General features: G+C 44.0%; 1 protein-coding gene across 1 annotated transcript in view; it reads left to right on the top strand.

Moving 5' to 3' along the window:
- Positions 1 to 4,248: 4,248 nt before the first annotated feature.
- VIPR2 (vasoactive intestinal peptide receptor 2) overlaps positions 4,249 to 20,286 on the top strand; it is an 86,940-nt gene continuing 70,902 nt past the window's right edge. The window contains exons 1-4 of the mRNA XM_077761735.1: positions 4,249 to 4,372; positions 8,323 to 8,488; positions 9,910 to 10,173; positions 19,876 to 20,242. Of these exons, the coding sequence (XP_077617861.1) occupies positions 4,249 to 4,372; positions 8,323 to 8,488; positions 9,910 to 10,173; positions 19,876 to 20,242 (921 nt within the window). The remainder of the gene's footprint in view (positions 4,373 to 8,322; positions 8,489 to 9,909; positions 10,174 to 19,875; positions 20,243 to 20,286) is intronic.

The raw sequence follows: 20,286 nt of genomic DNA, 5'->3' as shown, positions 1-20,286 counted from the left end.
AAGACCGCTCAGAGTTGAAAAAGTAGGGAGGAAACACAAGAAGTGGCAATGACCTGCTTTGAAATTGTGCCCACGACTGACTGGAATAAACGAAGGTTCGTAGATGGAAAATCTGCACATGTTAAGAAACTAGACTTCCTTCTGTCTGGAAAATAAAGTCATAAATCCTGCTGTGCCTGTCAGTCCCCCCACAGGAAGCTCAGAACCGTTTTCTCTGGCTGAGCGTGGAGGAGCTTCTGGCGTAGAAGAGGGTTGGGGGGTGACATGCTTTCCATGGACTCCTCAGGAAAAGGGAAAACGCCAAGGCTCAGACCTCTTGGTGTATTATCAAGCCCCAAAGAGCCAAAGGCGACTTGCTGACAGTCCCCCTGGTGTGAGGCGCCCATCCCAACAAGGTCCCTCTGTCTGTAGAATGACAGAGGACAGACAGCGCTGCGCGCAGCCGGGGACAACGTGTGCCCTTTAGTCTTGGAAGGTGAGACATTTGCTGTTCGGTAGAGGCCGTGGTGACATAGCTGGGCTGGTTGGTAAGAGAGGTTTATCAAGATCAAGGTGAACATTTAAAAAACACATTAGCACAGTTAGGAGGGTTGCCTCCTCTGTCCGTAAGAACTTTCACCATTAGCTTTATTTGTTTGTTTGCTTGCTTGCTTGTTGTGCCCACTCCTTTGGGTTAAACCCTTGGAGGCGGACTTAAAAAGCCAGAAGTAAGAGGTCACCTGCATGGCCTGCCACATTAAATTGTGACCACCCATTAGCAGCTTAATGCTTAATACTTTGTGGGATTGAAGCTTGCCCAGTAGGGGAATCTTGGGGACGAAGACAGGGAAGGTTAAGCGCTCTGAGATCCGAGAGGTAGTGGGGGTGGAGGGTCAGTGTGCGGACGAACAGACTGGCTGTCCACAGGGAAGAGCTGAGCAAGCGGCAAGAAAGCAGGTGGAGACAAAGAGCCTTTGGGGGAAATAGAGCAGTGCTGGGAGCAGAAAGAAACACTGCCACCCCAGGACTAGCTAACCCTGCAGAGAGCCCATACTGTGCCCGGACCCGTTCTAGATTTTCTCTGTGTTTCATCTCATTTGATCGTCACAATAGCTTGTGTCGATGAGACTACTATTATCTTCATTTTGCTGCCTAAGGACCTTGTCTGCCTTCTAAAGGTTGAGAAGCCTAAGCAAGGTGCCACACAGCGGTCAAGATAGCGTTGGGCTAAACTAGGTCTGTGCTCTGAGTTGGAAACTATGTTCTGCTCCCAAAACAATGCAAATCAAGGATTTTCCCTGTTGCCAGTTCTGTAGATTACAGTCTCGCAGAGAAAAATCTTTACAAATGACTCTCCGTGACATCCGATGTGATAGCCAGCGCCAAAAGGAGGGCAGGCGAAGGAATTTATTTGGCAGAGTGTAAATCCATCTCTTCTGAGTGCCAGGTTAGCATCAGATCCTTGATTTCATTTAGTAAATGTTCCCCCAAAGTTTATCCCAGGGTGTGGCAATGCCAGGAACACACGACAATAAATCTCCCATGGCCTATAGCCACATTCCTGCACAGTCCAGCCGCCCAAACATCTTGTGGATACTGGCATGAAAGATGTGAATTCAGAACAGTTGTTTCTACTTCTTGGTCTTTTCCCCTTGGCCCCTCTCCCTGCCAGACAAATGGCAAGGAGGGCTCTGTTCTGCATACAGCTTGCGTTTGGAGTCTAAATGGAGTTTGGGCTGTAAGCTCAAATGGAAAAAAAAAAATTATTTTCAAAATGTCTCTCTGCTGAAAATAAGTAAAACTTGAGCTTGGGAGCAAGTCTTCACTGAGTCTTAACAGTTTTCCCTTGTGCAAAATAGAAGGGGCTCTGAAGGGAGGAGGACCCCAGAGGGGAGAAAAAAGCCAAACGAATCCTCTCAGTAAGTGAGCCATTCAGGAAAGGATTTCACCTGGACCAAAATCTCTTAATTTTTTACATCAGGAGTTAGGAGATATTGTCTGAAATACCAGAATGATTGTCTCTACTTCATCATGGCTTTAAAACCAGATTTGAGACTAAAGAAAAAGTGCTAAAGGAAAAAGAAATCTTGATTTTCAAATGTAACTTAGAAACAATCTGGAGCACCTGGGTGGCTCAGGAGTGGTTTTGGCTCAGGTCATGATCTTGCAGGTCAAACCCCATGTCTGACAGCTCAGAGCCGAGAGCCTGCTTTGGATACTGTGTCTCCTTCTCTCTCTTGCCCTTCCCCACTTGCACTCTGTCTAAAATTATTAAATTAGAAAAGAAGAAAGAAAGCAAGAAAGAAAGAAAGAAAGAAAGAAAGAAAGAAAGAAAGAAGGAAGGAAGGAAGGAAGAAAACAAGAAAGAAGAAGAATTTTGACACTCCGAATGCAGGCTGGGTAGGAAACACCGCTGTGTCCAGGCCACAAGGCCTCGGTGCTCACCTCTCCAGCGCGTGCCTGCCTCAGGGGCTCCAGGCCTCTACCTGGAACAGAGGTGGAGAGTTGGGGCCCCAGGGGCTCCGCTGGCATGTGGGGGGCTGTCCGCTGGCTGCAGGCTGAATGCTGGTGCCCGCATCCCCAGGCAAACCCCTCTGAGGCATGTTCAGTTTCACCCCCAGGGACACACACTGGGACTGAGCCTCAGTTGCCCGCATAGGCAGTCTGCTTGTTACCGACCTGTCCCTTCCCTGTCTCTTGTCTGCCCCCACCCCGTCCTACCACCAACTTGGGGGCCACCTCCCCGTCACACCCCTTGTGCAGCGTCAGCTGCATGGGTATTTGTGATGTGGCAATTTTCTCCTGATGAAGCCAAGAACCATGCTACTAAGACATGGTGCCTGCTATTTTCTTCAAGGAGTTTTTTGATCGGCTTTCAGTTTTGTAGCATTTTCACTGTCCTTTGAAGTCATGTGAAGGGTCTAAAATATAAAAGAAAATCCACCAACTGACTGAAAATCCAGCAACTGACTCCGAAAAGTTAAATGTTAGAAATCTTAGTCTTTCCTCAAATGAACTTCAGCATACACCTCATCTGCTTCTGCTCATAAAAGACTGTCAGGAATTGGAAATACTGAAGAGATATTTTTTATTCAAAGAGAAGAGAATGTTCATCAGCCAAACTGCATTAATAAAGATCATAGTGACCTTTGACCTGTGTTTAATGGACTTCTCTAATCCCCTAAATCTATCCTTCATTTATTCTGATTCCGTTTCCTGAAATTAATGAGTTTACTACTAGCTGGTCCATCCATTTGAATGTCTATGAAATCAGTGGTTCTTTTTTAAAATAGTCTTTTTCTTCCAGAAAGAAAGAGAGAGAGAGAGAGAGGAAGGAAGGAAGGAAGGAAGGAAGGAAGGAAGGAAGGGCAAGGAAGGAGAGAAGAAAACAGGTCCATGGTATTTGTGGCAGTTGGGCTGGGCCTTGTCTCTAGAAGAACAGATGACATGTTTCCTAAAGCATAACAAAGGTCCCTGGATGACTGAGGTTTTCTTCTCTGATGACCAGACAAGGGCTTGAATCGGTGTCATGGGACTCTCTCTTCCGTAGGACGGACGAAACCAGGGCCTGGCTGGGAGGTGCCCAGGCTTTGCCCTTGCCGGGCAGCTCCCTCCACAGTTAGTCTGTTCCACAATTATCTGAAAGTGGCTGAATTAGCCTTTTGGCGACCAGGGTCAGCTCCTCGCTGGGCCCCCAGCTGCACCCTGGTCTGCTAGAGGCAGAGACTCAGCTGGTACCTGTTAGATTGCCACCTCCTGCCTTTGTGAATCCCAGAAGAAAGACACCTTAAAACGAGGAGGGAACATAAGGTAGACATTAAAGTTATGGTCTCTGAAATTAGGTGACTGCGACTCTGTATCAGGCTCTACCACCTAATATCTCAGTGTCTTACTCTCTTCTCAGTTTCCTCGTCACTGAAACAGAAATACTAATGACATTTACCCAATAGGGTTTAATGGGGTTTCATAAGGTATTTGTGGACAGTGCCTGACTTTCTGGCTCCCGACCAGGATTTGAGGGAGGCGGCCTGGAGCAGGCAGCAGGTGGCTGGGGCGACAGCGTCTGCTCGGGAAGGGGCTGCCCTGCTCTGCGCTTGCCCAGAGCAGAAGTGCTGGCCTCAGAAGTTGCCCTGAAGGACAGCTCTGAGGGCCCGTGCTACCGCGCCCTTCTTGCCTGGAACAGAGCGTGGTAATTCAGCAGTGTCCTGGGATGGGTCTTTGAATCCTTTCAGCACAGCCTTCTGAGAAGCTGCACCCAGCCCGTCACAGATGGCGACAGTGGGAGAGATGAAATCGTGGAGAGTCGTGACTGTCCGCCAGGCCCTCATGCCCCACGGTCAGGGCATCTGGGAGCACGGGGTCAGGGAGCTCTGTCTAGAAGCCAGCAGCCCAGGTGCGCCCTGCAGCCGGCACCTCACCCACCAGCTGGCCGGGTCCTCACTAAGGGGTGGCAGCCCCTCCCTCGGTCCCTGCCGCTGATCACCTCGTGACGCTGCTGCAGAATTCCTGGGGGCACCATGGACAGGTGACAGCATTATGCAGTCCCCTGATCTCATATAATCCACATGCAGCCACCCACACACGGTGCCTCTGGAGCAAGAAAACAAATTACCTTTCCCCAGAGCTGCCTGCCTCCTATGGATGGTGTGGGAAAATCAACACAAGGGAAATTTAATCATCCTGTCTGCATTTTGCTTCTTCGGTACCTCTTCCAGATTCTGCACATTCTATTTTTAATCCTCTCAAAGATATTTGACAAGCTGGAAGGACAGTACACTTCATAAAGAAAATTAAAGCAGGATGTGACCTGTTTGAATGATGAAACATTTTAAGTAATCAGCTAAAGTGCTCTCAATTATAAGAAGGAACGTTTTCAGGAGAAATGTGGGCTGATTTGTGGGCTAACAGATCTTCCTTTTCTGCAGTTGCAATGTATCCAAGTTGATGCATTTAGCTGTTATATTGGCTCACAAAGGCATTTCAGTTAAACCTCAATACTTACTTCATTTATTGTCCATCTACCTATCTAGTTACTCATTCTGTATAATGGGCTAGCTGAGTCGCTAGGGCAAAGCATGGTTTTCCTGCAATTATCAGATCTTTGTCTCCCCTACCGATGGCAAGCCCGTGAGTCCAGCAGCAAGTCTGGTTCCCAGTGATGTCTTTCATACATACTAGGTGCTAACTAAATACTTGCTGAGGAGTGAAGAGTCAGTTGGATAATTAGGTTTTCTGTCTTGTGTGATCATTTGAAGATGGGCTGGCAAGTGGTCGAATGTTTCAGATTAATTCACAGCAAATATGGCCATATTGGAGGCCCCAACTGGCACCACAGGGGGCGACAGAAGTGTGGGTCATGGCCTGAACTTGACGGGTTTACAACTCAGCTGAGAGGCGCAGCCATAAAACAATCAGTCAGCTACACAGATCAACATGGGGTTACATACCAAAAAGAGTGGCACACGCCCCGCCACGGTCTCCGCGCTGCACCGCCAGGCCCCGTCAGTGTTCTCTTCACTGCCTCACTGGAGCCTCGACACAAGTGTGTTGGGTGGGGAGATGGGACAGTGATGGGAAGGACGCCACGGAGCCCCCGGTTTCTGGAAATGTCCTAGCTCTGGCCCCACTGGTGTGTGCATATGCAAAACACACATCACCTGGAGAAAGAAAATAGGGAAAAGGTGCCTCAAAGAACAGACACGTGCACCGTTTTGCTGAATCCAGAAACGTGTATATTTCTGTCTCCATCACAAGCTGGGGAAGGCAGAGAGACAGATGTGGTTCCTAGAAAATGTGCCACCCCTTGTTTCTTGCCTGAAAGGCTTGTCTTTGTTCTCTCCTATCCATTTGTGTCAGAAATTTTTCATCTAATATTTTTAAACCCAAAACTTGTCACTGATAGAATAATTAAATACCTGGGAGAGCAGTCTTTTCTTCTGACACTTTTATTCTTTGACCCTCTTCCAGCTGGAAATGGGACATCCCAAAATCTTATGAGAATCTCAGCACTGAAATGAGGGATAAATGCACTCATCTTGTCAGAGAGGCATGCTGTGTGTGTACAAGTGCATGCGTGTGCGTTTTTTCCTGAAAGACTCTGCCACCCCCCAACCCTGGACGTGCCAGCCCAGGGTTGAGAGAGGCAGAGACCCACCTCTGGTGACTCATATTTCCTGCACCTGGCTTGGTGCACAGCACAGTAGAGGTACTAACAAATATATAAATATTTATAAAGCCTAATATTGGTAGAAACTATGAAGGAAAAAAATAGACCAAAGAAAATGCATTTCTACAGGTATATATTGTTCCATTAAAAACTTCAAAAATAACTTTTGTTTTTGTATATAAAGTAATTGTTTAGAAACTTTAACAAAAATATACAGAAATAGAAAAAATGCAAAAGACCCAGATGAGAGCCCTGCATTTTAGTATACAAAAATGACCATCACAACATTAGCTCGTAGAGAATAGAGCCACAGCAAAGTTTTGAAGTCAAAGTTGTCAAATTTATCCTCAGAACCTCTATCTCCTCATCTTCTCCTATATCACCCTCTTCCATGGCTCATTCCCCATTTTTTCGGCGTGCCCCTCCCCTACTATCCAGTGTAAAGCTCCCACTCCCCACCCAGTTTCTGTATTTATATGTATTTAAATGTAATGATACAAGAGGCAAGCAGGCCCAGCTAAGTTATCGAATAGCTCAAGTAGCTGGATGCATGGTATGAGGACCTCTAATATGCACCCATCTGACACCCAGAGGTGCTCTTTGGACCCTGGCGGCCTCACACGGGCCCACGCAGGCAGGGTCCGTCCAGGCCTCGAGTCTCTAGTGTACAGAGTCCAGCTGGTAGCATGACTGGCCCCCACCAAACCAAAATGCCCAGTTAGGGACCCCTCTAGGCCGTGTGAGCTCGCTTCTCCCCGTTCTGGAAATTAAGACAATCAGTCCAGCCTTCTTTAACGAAGGGCACAACAAAGTGTTGGCCTTGGCACGCATGCAGTGAGATAAGCAGGCGCAGAATGTCCTCACAGGGGGACAGAGGGACAGGGGCTGTCTGGGCTGCACATGGCAGTTCAGATAGCACTACACACAACCTTTAAAATTTTTTGATAGCAATGCACAAATGTGACAAACATCTTCGTACATGCATCTTAGTGCCAACAGAAAAGTAAAATACTGTCAGAGGCCGGCTCCGGCAGGCCCAGGGGTCCCTGAAGGATGGACGGTGTCGGCGAGAGAGAGAGTGAGAGAGCCCTGAGATTCTTTCTGATCACCAGGCAGGCATCTCTGTCCTGTCGGTTTTGGTGTCTTTATTTAAAAGTTCCGCAACAACATGAGATCAGAAAAAGGAATTTTTATAATGGGAAGCCTTTTTGTGAATTACTCCAATCATAGTGAGGTTGAATTTTACAACTAAGGAAATAACAGGATGTTCTTAATGAAAAATAGGACGACATATATATGTTAAGTCGTAAATAGTTAGGCTAGGAGTCATTCCATCTGGCTCTCAAGAGGATGAATGTTTTTGAACTGGTTTGTTTGTGGAAACCTATTTGATGCTGAATGTGTGAACACAATGGGGGCCCTAAATGTGTTAGCCTTTTGCTTTCGGGTTATGTTTTAGCTACTCTTATCTATCCTCATCCCAGCCACCTGTAAGGAAGGGTGTTTGCAGAAGGCAGGCCTTGGGGAAGGAACTGTCCTACATCACCAGTTAGAAGAAGGTGTAAGTATTAATTTAAGTTCTGCCCCCATTTGTTCCTTAACTCTATATTAGGCTCTTCCTCTCNCATGGAGTATTCCATAGTGTAGATAAACCACATCTTCTTGATCCATTCGTCAGCTGATGGACACTTAGGCTCCTTCCATGTTAATACAAACGTATTTTAAACAACTCGAGTACAGATTTAAAATGCCCTGTCCCTAGACCTTATCTCTGCAGCATCTTGCCTCCCGGCCCCCCCCTGAGGTCTTGGAGTCCAGAGAGCAGCTTTCATTCCTCACTTTATCTAAACAGGACTGCTTGGCCTCACCTGCCTGGCCTTAGCTGTTAGCAGGGTGCTCCACAGGAGCAAATGTCCCACCGACCTGCTGAAGCCTACACTTTGAGGCCACCTTAACCATCGTTTGTGAAAAATGTTCTCACTTCTCAGCTTTCTAAACGTACTACGTGCCTAGCATTTGCTTGGTTCTTCAGTCACGCCTTCGTGACACCAGATAATGTCATCTGCATGCAAAGACACCCACTTGCATTACTTTTCAGTTCCAGTGTCTTTTTATTCCACTAAAATTGCTCCACTAATTTTTTATAGTATTCTGTAAACTTGACTCAAAATTTCTAGACTGTTTGAACTTGGACACCAGAAAGTCAGATAACCAAGCGCCACACCCAGTGAAAGCGGAGCGGACCGACTTGAGCAAGGCCCTAGCCCTGATGAGCAGAGTCATTTGCCAGTCTAACTGTTATTATGTGACGTCCAGGGGAGCTTCACGTCAAGTAGCGCAGAGGTAAGCAGCACCCTGGAGCACTCCGTGCTCAGTGCAGAACTGTTGCACTGGCTCCTGCCCTTTCACCCCCCTCCCAAAGTGCCTGTGGAATTACAGGAGGGCCAGTAAGAGACTAGAAAGTACTGGGGTGTGGGGACTAAAGGGCAGAGATGATGCAACAACATTGTAATAATCGGACAAGGATGAAACTGTTTGATATTTTCATTAGTACGTCTGGTTTTGTGTATTAAAGCGTTAGCGATTGCAAACAACTGAGCATAGAAAAGCCTTCGCTTTCATGTGGTGCGTCCACTCCTCCTGGGAGGATATTATCAAACATTTTAGGGCCACTTGAGTGATTAATTATCCTTCCCTGATTATTTTAGAAGCAAATCTTTAAACTAAGTCCCATTTACCAATTTACCTCTTAATTCTCATTTCTGCTGAATATATGGTTAAAAAGAGGAGATATTTATTTTGTTTTCCTTCAGACTTGTTCCCTTTCTTCTCTTCTCCCTACAAAACATGCTGGAGTCCAGCTCCGGCCGGTCCAGGGGTCCCTGAAGGGTGGACGGTATCGGCCAGGGAGGGATGAGAGAGGCACAACATTCTTTCTGGTCACCAGTCAGGCCTCTCCACATGTGAGACTCAACTTTATTTGTTATGATTTAGTGTTTGGGGGACGGCACAAAAGTGGCATTCTGATGATAAATTCTTTGATCAGTAAAAATTCTCCAGAACATTGATATGCATAAGTGTATAGGGAACAGTCCAGAAATGGCATTCTGATATAAACACAATAATGTTTTTAGCATAGTAGAGGCAAAAGTTAGTTCTTTGTGAGCAGGGGTTAATAGCCTGTTTATTGATTAATGGGAGGTATTAAGAAAAACAGGTTTTTCAGGAATGCAATGTTGCTCCTATAACCACAAAAGAAGTTCCTATAGGAAGTTCCTTCACAAAGTACAATCAGCATATCAAGGCCAGAAGGAGTCACTCCGGGTACCAATCAACAAGGTGCCTTGGGGGTTAGTGATCAAGCAGAAACAATTGAGTGGGGGACGGGGGTGGATATTGGTCGCCATCTGATGTAAGAGTCCGTGCAAACTTACCTTAACCTCACAAGGAGTTTTTCTCAACTTAGTGAGTTCATAAATGGCTCCCAACAGAAACCGAAACAAGCCGTTTTGAAGGCAACACAGTCTTCCACTTCCTGACTTTTTCTAATGGTGCACAGCTCTCTGTGCACGTGACTTCTCTCCACGTCGTGGTCAAGGGTTCCCTTCATAAAAGACACGTCAGATGGGCTTAAGACTTCTGAGAACATTCACTCTGCCTACACCCTCCATGTGGGGGTACATCATCACCTCCACGTGCACCCCTCATTTTCTTCAGGTGACCAGAAAAGACCAGGTCTTTTCTTCCCGAGCTTTTGTTGACAGTTTTGTCAGGGACGTTCTTTGTGGAAAAGAACTGTTCTGTGCATTGCCGGCTGCTCTGTGCCTGGCCTCACTGCACTCAGTGTCCCGGCGCTGCCAATCAGAAGCCCTTCTCTGGTCCCATACGGCCAGGCAGGGGCAGCGATACCCAGAGACGACCAGTGGTCTAAGGCACGTTTTCCACACTCTCCAGCAGCTCAGTCAGTTCACAATCGTGGTAGCCAGTGGCAAGCAGAGTCTGGTCTCACAGAGTGGAAACTTGAGGTGGTGAGGAAGCAAGTGAGTGCTGGGGAGAGGGGAGGCATCCAGAGCAAGCTTTCCTGGAAGGATATCATGTATCCGAAAGGCTTGCCCTGTGCCCTGGACTCACCATCCTGGGTAGAAATAGCATTAAATCCTCACTGGCTACTTTGGTCCCTTAGTACAGAAATATATGCAAGTCAGACATCTAAAGCACTAAATGCCATTTCTGAGATTTTTAAAAAGCCAGGGAAGAGATGAAGCACTGGGAGATTCTGGCTTAAACTGAAGGAAACTGCTTTGTTTGAAAGTGACCTGGGAGAGGTATGAGCAGAAAACGACGAGACAAGGAGGGGCTGTGCTTGAGTTCTTGGGCTCTGCCCTTGGTGCTCACAGCAGCCATTAGTGTCACTGTGGATGTGAGCAGGCAGCTGCTTTGGGGCAATAACTACACCATTTAGGGATAATTTCTATCAAGAGACAAGAGGAATGCAGAACAGGATTGCAGAGCGTGGGTTGTGGAAGCCAAACAGAGTTAGAAGGTGTGTTGAAATGTTTGCTGTTTTTCCTCTTCTCTTTTGTTGCAAATACTGTACAGCCTGTACTAGTTCCAAGGATTCTAGACCAAATGGAGTGAGTGAAGCAGATGTAAAAGGAATCATTCAGTTGAGCTCACTCTGCTTCCAAGCTGTTAATCTTCAGCCTTTTGGTTTGAATTTATCAACTCTGTAAAGTCAGCCTGCCATTTAAAATATTAAAGTTATACCCACTGAGGCTTTTTTGATTTTAAAAAAGTACAGAAAATCTCATTGTTGATTCATCAGTTAATTTTCTGATCAGTTCATTCTCCCTGAACTTAATCAAACATTGAGTAAACATTGGAGTCCATCTGATGTGTACTCTGGGAAATACTTTGAAGAGTACTCTGGTACATTTATAAAAGTATTCTACATTCCACTCCATTTCTGGCTTGCATTAAAAAGAGAAAAAAATAGCTTTCAATAGACTTTTAATTTCTACTTCAGCATGTGAGGAACTTGCGAGTTATCTAAAAATAAAAAATAAAAACTCAAATTATTAATATCAGAAATGAAAGAGGGCTCATCACAGTTGATCCCATGGACATTAAAAGGATAATAAAGTAATATTAGGAACAACTCTATTCCCCAAAGTTTAATACCTTAGGGAAGATGAACTAATTTCTTGAATGACACAATCTACCAAAGTTGACACAAAGAGAAATGAAAAATCTGAATAAGCCTAAATCTATTAAGTGAATTAAATCAACATTTAATAACATTTCCAAACAGAAAGTACTGGGCACAGATGGGTTCACTGGAGAATTTGACCTAACATTTAAGGAAGAAATTATACACATTTTCTACAATCTCTCCCAGATGACAGAAGTAGAGGTACTACTCTGAAATCACTCTATGAGGCCAGCATTACCCTAATACCAAAACTGGACAACGGCATTGTGAGTAAATAAAACTACAGACCAGTATCTCTCATGATCATAGATACAAAAATATTCAACAAAATATTAACAAACTAAATCTAACAATTTATAAAAATAATGACACAGTGCAAATTTGTGGGATTTATTCCAAGTATGTAAACTGGTTCAACATTTGAAAATCAATTAATATAAAGTATTACATCAATAAGCTAAAGAAGAAAAATTATATAATTGCATAAAGTAGATATGGAAATAGCATTTGACAAAACCCAACACTTATGCATGATAAATACTCTCAATGAAGGAGGAATTGAAGGGACCTTTCTCAATTTAAAAAAGAACATCCACCCAAATAGCCAAAACAATCCTGAAAAAAAAAAGCTGGAGGCATCACGATTCTAGACTTCAAGCTATATTAAAAGCTATAATCATCAAGATAGGATGGTACTAGCACCATGTATATGTATATATATGTATATGTATATATATGCCATCAAAAAGAATGAAATATTGTCATTTGCAACAACATGGATGGAGCTAGAGTATATTACGCTAAATGACATAAGTCAGTCAGAGAAAGACAGATACCATATGATTTCACTCATATGTATAATTTAAGAAAAAAAACAGATACACATATGGGAAGAGGAGTGGAAAGGGAAAGACAGGGAAATAAACCATAAGAGACTTTTAATTACAGAGAACAAATTGAGGGTTGATGGAAGGAGGTAAGTGGAGGATGGGCTAAATGGGTGATGAGTATTGAGGAGGACATTTGTTATGATGAACATTGGGTATTATATGTAAGTGGCAAATCACTAAATTGTATCCATGAAACCAATATTACACTATATGTTAACTATTATAATTTAAATAAAACTTTGAAAAAGAAAAAAATATAAAGTAAATATAAAAGTAAAATAAAAAAGAACATCCAGAGGAAGGGGGGAATCCTATAGTTAATCCTATAGTTAAGTATCCATATACTTAATGGTGAGAGACTAGACACTTCCTTAAAATCAGGAAAGCATGAATGTCCCATCTCACCATTCCTATTTAACATTTACTGGAAGTTCTAGCTAATGCAATAACAAGAAAAAGAAATAAAAAGTATACATATTGGGAATAAAAAATAAAACCATCTTTGTTCACAAATTATATCATTGTCTATGTTGAAAATCCCAAAGAATCAACTACAAAAATACCTCTTATAACCAATTAGTGACTACAGCAAAGTTGCAGGATACAAAGTTAATATACAAAGGTCAATTTCTTTCTTACAGACCAGTAATGAACAATTGGAATATGAACTTACCATTTATATTAGCACCAAAAAGACCCCTGAAATACTTAGCTATAAATCAAACAAAATATGTACAAGATCTATATGAAGAAAACTACAAAAATCTGATTAATGAAATCAAAGGAGAATTAAACAAATGGAGAGATAGTCCATGTTCATGGATAAAAAGACTCCATACTGTCAAGAGGTCAGTTCTTCCTCAATTAATCTACAGATTCAGCACAATCCCAATCAAAATCCCAAAAGTTATTTTGTGGGTATGGACAAATTGATTCTAATATTTATATGGTGGCACAAGATCCGGAACAGCCAACACAGAATTGAAGAAGAAACAAGTCAGAGGACTAACAATACTAGACTTCAAGACTTACTATAAAGCTACAGTTACCAAGACAGTGTTAAAATAATATGTTAAAAGATAAGACAGTTAAAGGAGTAGACAAATAGATCAGTTGAATAGAATAGAGGACCTAGAATAGACCAGGCAAATATAGTCAACTAGTCTTTGACAAAGGAGGAAACACAATTCATAAAGAAACGACAGTTTTTTCATCAATAGTACTGGAACAACTATACATCCACATGCAAAAAAAAAAAAAAGTGAATCTAGACACATATTTTATACCTTTCACAAAAATTAACTCAAAATGAATCACAGACCTAAATGTAAAAGGCAAAACTATAAAACTCCTAGAAGTTAACACAGAAGAAACTACATATGACCTTGGGTTTGGTGATGACTTTTTAGATACAACACCAAAGCACAATCCAAGAAACAAAAAATTGGTAAGTGGGACTTCGTTAAAATTAAAGAATTTTGCTCTATGAAGGAGATACTAAGAAACTGAGAAGACAAATCACAGACTGGGAGAAAATGTTTGCAAACCACCTATCTGATAAAGGGCTAGAATAAAAAATGTACAAAAATAATTTTTAACTCAACAATAGGAAAACAAACAACACAATTTTTTTAACTGGCAAAAGATCTGAAACAGACTACTTCACCAAAGATATACAGATGGCAAATAAGCATATGAAAAGAGGCTCTTCATTATGTGTCATCAGGGAAATACAAAGTGAGACAATAAGATACCATTACCTACCTCTTAGAATGGCCAAAATCTGACACACTGATAATGCCAAATACTGGCAAGGATGTGGAGCAACAGGAACGCTCATTCATTGCTGGTAGGAATGCAAAATGGTGCAGCCACTTTGGAAGAGTTTGGCAGTTTTTTACAAAACTAAACACACTCTTACTGTATTATCCAACAATTACACCTGTAGGTATTTACCTGAATGAGTTGAAAACTTATGTCTACACAAAAAACCTACTCATGAATATTTATAGCAGCTTGATTCATAATTGCTAAAACTTGGAAGCAACCAAGATGTCCTTCAGTAGGTGAATGGATAAACTGTGGTACAGCCAGACAATTGAATGTTATTCCATGCTACAAAGAAATGAACTACCCGACCTAAAAAACAAAAACAAAACAAATAAGCAAACAAAAAACATGGAGGAACCGTAAATGCATGTTATGTTAAAGAAGCCAACCTAAAAGACTATACACTGTACAATTACAACTATGTGATATTCTGCAAAAGGCAAAACTATGGAGACAGTAGACTATGGGCCTTAGTTAATAATAACATTGGCCAATCAGTTTTAATGATGTGCTGCAATAGTACAAGATGTTAATAAAGAGAAAACTGGGGCCCCTGGCTAGCTCAGTCATGTGACTCAATCTTGGGGTTGTGAGCTTGAGCCCCATATTGAGTGTATTATGACAACCTTGGAGGAGGAAATTACAGAGGTGGGGGTTACAATGATTTTGGAAATTGTAGCCAGAATTGTTTCTAACAATGGTCCAACGAAGAGTGGAAACTTTGGTGGTAGCAGGAATATGGGGGGACCATATGGTAGATGACACTATGGCCCCGGAGGGAGTGGAGGAAGTGGGGATTATGGAGGGAGAAGCCAATACTGAGCTGCTTCTTATTTGCATGGTCTTCTCTGTATAAAGTAGACAGAATGAGAACCCAGAAGTAACAGAACAGCTTCAGGTATTGAAATAACAATGTTAAGGAAACTCTTATGTCAGTCATGCATAAACAAGGCAGTGATGTGGAAGTGTGAAGAGGATGTGAGAATTCTGTCCTTTCTACTCAGTTTTACTGTGAATGTGTAACTGCAATCACACCTTTCCAGATGCATCTTCTACCCCACCACCATGCTTCCTTTACTCTGGAGAAGTAGGGAAAGAAAAAGGGTTAGGCCCTTCTCCAGATATTTCTGAGCTGGGCCAGGCTCAGCGGAGAGCTGTATGAAAGAACATCAAAGGCAGCTCAGTCAGTTATGTCAGCATTTAAACTCAAAGGCCAAAAAAGTATGATCAAGTATCCCACGATTCAAAGCGAAGTGCTAGACAATCAACAGAAGAATTGCCAAGGGAAAGACCCCAAAGGTTCTGCTCCAAGTTGAGTGAGAGAAGGAGGCCAGGAGGGCAGGACTCTTGGAGGACAGACCCCCTTGTGCCTGACACTGTGCCCGTCTCCACAGGGGAGCCAGGGGATGCCTCCCCTCCCTTGAACCAAGTGAAGTGCCTCAAGTGTAATAATGATTTCAGGAATAGAATTTAGTGATTCATCACTTACATATAACAACAGCCGGTGCTCATCATGACAAGTGCCTGCCTTAATGCCCATTGCCCATTTAGCCCATCCCCCAACCAACACCCCACCAGCACCCCTCAGTCTGTTCTCTGTATTTAAGAGTCTCTTATGGTTTGTTTTCCTCTCTGTTTTTATCTTGTTTTTCCTTCCCTCCCCCTATGTTCATGTTTTGTTTCTTAAATTCCATATATGAGTGGAATCATATGATATCTGTCTTTCTCTGACTGACTTATTTCTCTTAGCATAATACACTCTAGTTCCATCCATGTTGTTGCAAATGGCAAGATTTCATTCTTTTTGATCGACGAGTAATATTCCATTGTATATATATATACACCACATCCTTTTTGTCCATTTATCCGTTGATGGACATTTGGGCTCTTTCCCTACTTTGGCTATTGTCATTAGTGCTCCTATAAACATTGGGGTCCATGTGCCCCTTTGAATCAACTTTTTTTTTTATCCTTTGGAGAAATACCTAGTAGTGCAATTGCTGGATCATAGGGTAGTTCTATTTTTAATTTTTTGAGAAACCCCCATACTGTTTCCCAGCGTGGCTGCACCAGTTTGCATTCCCACCAACAGGGCAAAAGGGTTCCTCTTTCTCCGCATCCTCGCCAACACCTGTTGTTGCCTGAGTTATTAATTTTAACCACTCTGACAGGTGTAAGGTGGTATCTCATTGAAGTTTTGATTTGTATTTCCCTGATGATGAGTGATGTTGAGCATCTTTTCATGTATCTATTAGCTGTCTGGATGTCTTCTTTGGAAAAGTGTCTATTCATGTCTTTTACCCATTTCTTCACTGGATTATTTGGTTTGGGTGTTGAGTTTGATAAGTTCTTCATAGATTTTGGATACTAATCCTTTATCTGATATGTCATTTGCAAATGTTTTCTCCCATTCTATATGCTGCCTTTTAGTTTTGCTGATTGATTCCTTCATTATGCAGAAGCTTTTTTATCTTGATGAGGTCCCAATAGTTCATGTTTGCTTTCGTTTCCCTTGCCTCTGGAGACGTGTCAGGTAAAAGTTGCTGCAGCTGAGGTCAAAGAGGTTGTTGTCTGTTTTCTCCTCTAGGATTTTGATGCTTTTCTGTCTTGCATTTAGATCTTTCATCCATTTTGAGTTAATTTTTATGTATGGTGTAAGAAAGTGGTCCAGGATCATTCTTCTGTATGCCACTGTCCAGTTTCCCCAACACCATTTCCTGAAGAGACTGTCTTTTTCCCAATGGATATTCTTTTCTGTTTTGTCAAAGATGAGTTGGCCATACATTTGTAGGTCCATCTTCTGGGTTCTCTATTCTGTTCCATTGACCTAAGTGTCTGTTTTTGTGCCAGTACCATGTTGTCTTGATGATTACAGCTTTGTAATATTTTGGCTATTCGGGGTCTTTTCTGGTTCCATACAAATTTTATAATTGCTTATTCTAGCTTTGTGAAGAATGTTGGTGTTATTTTGATAGGGACTGCTGGGAGAGAAACCTTTTTAATTAAGCAGTGGAGAGTTGCTATCCCACAGCACAGGGCCTTTGCTATCTGGAAAAGAGATCCTTACCAGAAAAGGACCCAGGACCGCCAGGGTCTCAGAAGGCTGCAGGCATAAAGGGAATTTACTCTAATGAATCCACCTCACTGGATAGGTCAGTTATGGTTGAAAATAAGAAGGGCCAGCAATGGCATGGGCAGACTTGCAGCCCAGATGCCACTGACCCATCCTGGGGCCAAAGCCTGGGTTCTATCTGTCCACCCAGGAAGCCAGAGCCAACAGTGGGGCTGAGGAGGACACATCCCCAAGGCAGCACTTCACATCCGTATACTTTCAAAAACATTTGTGCAGGCTCTCCATGGCTCATATTTGATTTTTATCTTTATAATCATCTTGAGAAGCAGGCCGCACACATATCAGGAATTCTGCTCCACAGCTTGGGAAAATAATTCACTCTTCCGTGACACGATGCATTGAGCATCAGCTCTGTGCTCCAGGGTACCCTGAATACTAGGTCGCCAAGAAACCAGGCTGCTGGCTGCCTATAGGAACTGGGAACACAACCACAGGAGATGTGCTCTATCCATGGGGTGCAAGGCCAGGGTCTAGGCCCAGAAGGGCGTGCCTGTGACCACCTGCTGATCCCCCCAGTCACACAGTTGTGAGTGGGCAAATGACTAAAAGTGTTCTCTAACACCTCAGGCTTTGGTTAGGGGGGGCAGGAGAAAGTACAAGTTTTCTAGAAATCTAGCATCCAGGGTTTTAAAAGTCACACAAATTGGGATACAGCAAATGGTGAATTTCCTCATAGGTACAAATTAACAATGGGGTGTAGGCATGACCTCTACCCAAGCAAATATGGTGCCCAAAATTACTCATCTTGACCTGGCAGAGGAGCCATAAGGACTTCAGAGTCATGTGTATTCAAAGCTTACTTTCCTCTTTTGGAAAGTATTTCGTTTGGGCAATTTCACTCTCTTCTGATCAGCAAGATCTAAGGCTTCCCCTCACTGAATCAATAGGTTTCTGGGCTTCTTTTTTTATTTTTATTTTTTAACATTTATTTATTTTTGAGAGAGACAGACAGAGCATGAGCAGGGGAGGGGCAGAGAAAGAGGGAGACACAGAATCCGAAGCAGGCTCCAGGCTCTGAGCTGTCAGCACAGAGCCTGATGTGAGGCTCAAACTCACTAACCATGAGATCATGACCTGAGCCGAAGTCGAACACCTAACCTACTGAGCCACCCAGGCAGGCGCTCCAGTTTCTGGTCTTCTAATCTGCTCAGCTTCCACCATGGAAGACTTGGTTCTCTCCACTCAGAGCCGAGCCTGGAAAACCCAGGGAAGCCACAGGCGAAACAGTGCCAGGAAATGTGTGCTGGGTGGGCGAGGAGGTGGCGGTAGAAGAGGGGTCCAGGCAGCGGGTGGGGGGGGCATGGATGCCTCAGAACATGGGCAGGTGCAGTTGCTGAGGGCAGGTGTGGTCTGAAGACTCGGGGTAGCAGGAGGCAGAGGTAGGGCCCTTGTGACCAGAGTCCAGGGTAGGGACCAAGACTTCTGCAAGGCGTCAGCACAACACAGTCAGCAAATCCAGTGCCAGAAGCCCAGAAAATTAGGTCAATGGTGCACTGTATCAGGCACCCACAAAGTAACCCCTCCCCCAGCCCTGAGAACACACAGGCCCCTCTTCATGGAAAGTGGGAAAATTCCTGGGAGAGTGGGCATTTATCCAAAAAGGACAGCACCACCATCCCGACACCAGTGGGAATTGTGAACAATGTAAGAACAGTGAGAACTAAAGAATATTTGGCTGTGCATTCTATCTGCAGGGTGTATCATTTTGACTCATACACAGTACTGACTTTGCTCTGCATTGGGTCAATCATCTTTCAGCTTCTCAAGCCTCCCAAACTGGGCACACTTCATGATTTCTCTGATGCTGTCAGCACCTTCTTTGTTCCTTGTGCTTCTGCCCAAGATGTTTCCCTGAGACGCTTTCCACTGCCAGCCTTGATCTCCCACCTGTAACCATACTTCTGAACCAGTCACACATAGGTGCCCACGCCTCCAAGCTCCGGCCACAAGAAGCCAATTCCTCCTTCTCCCATTAGCCTGTGTGAGGTAATCCCACTTCCTTCATGTCAGGTGCGCTCGTCCACGGAAGACACTTTGCGTCTTGCCCTGAACCCGAGGTAGTAATGTTTAGAGTGTAGGCCCTCAACAACAAGACATGTGTGCATGCATTAATGATCTTGGTTCTTACAGCCACGCTCTGAGGTGGAAGGCAGGTAGGCTTATTCTCATTTACATAGAACTCAAAGAAGTTCATTGCCTTGCTCAGGGTGGAATAGTGAGTAGAACTGTTCATCAAACTGGACCCAGAATCAATAAGCTTCAAGACACCAAACTGCACACCTAGAGCATCCAGATCTTGGCCTCTACTGCTGTTCCCACCAGAGAGAAAGACAGATGATAGACAGACAGACAGACAGATAACAGATGGCTGATAGGTATTAATGGATACATGGGGGAGGAGGAGAGTTGGTCAGAGAACGCAAATGATAAAAAGCTAATGAGGTAAAACCTTAATTGCTGAATCTAAATAAATGATGACGGCTCAGGGGCTGGAGCTGCTTCGGATTCTGTGTCTCTCTCGCTCTCAGTCCCGCCCCCGCTCTCGGGGCTTCGGATTCTGTGTCTCTCCCTCTCTCTCAAAAACAACCATTTAAAAAAACGTTTTAAGGGTGTCTTCGTACTCTTCTTATTCTAACCTCTGTGTAAGTTTGAAATTATTTTCAAGCGAAAAGTTAAAACCACGACAGAATTACCTGTTTCATTTTTCATTGCGAGCTACCCAGCAACTAGCTCTAGTGCTGCAAGAATCCCCTGGGACGTTGGAAACGCTCCGTCGCGCCCCGGCCCCGCCCCTGCCCCCCTGCGGCCTGCCCCAGGGGGAAATGAGCCCCCACNAACCCGCCGGCTTCGCTGGCTTCGAAGGTAGCACACCCACCCTAACTGGGGTTCTCGACACTTTCCTGGGCGTCTTTCGCTTATTATTTAACAAGGAGGGCACAAGCAGGCGCCGACTCCTCTCGGTTCTCACCTGGGGCCTGTTCCCAAGTTGGGGTCACGCCCCGGCTCTCCCCGACCTCTCCACTTGCGGTCGGGTGGGCCCTGCGCGCGCCTGGCCCACCCGTGCCGGCTCCTCACC

Source organism: Crocuta crocuta, unplaced genomic scaffold (genome assembly GCF_008692635.1).
Source record: "Crocuta crocuta isolate KB4526 unplaced genomic scaffold, BGI_CrCroc_1.0 scaffold408, whole genome shotgun sequence".
In the NCBI taxonomy this organism is placed as follows: Eukaryota; Metazoa; Chordata; class Mammalia; order Carnivora; family Hyaenidae; genus Crocuta; species Crocuta crocuta.
This window is presented reverse-complemented; position numbering and strand designations above follow the sequence as displayed.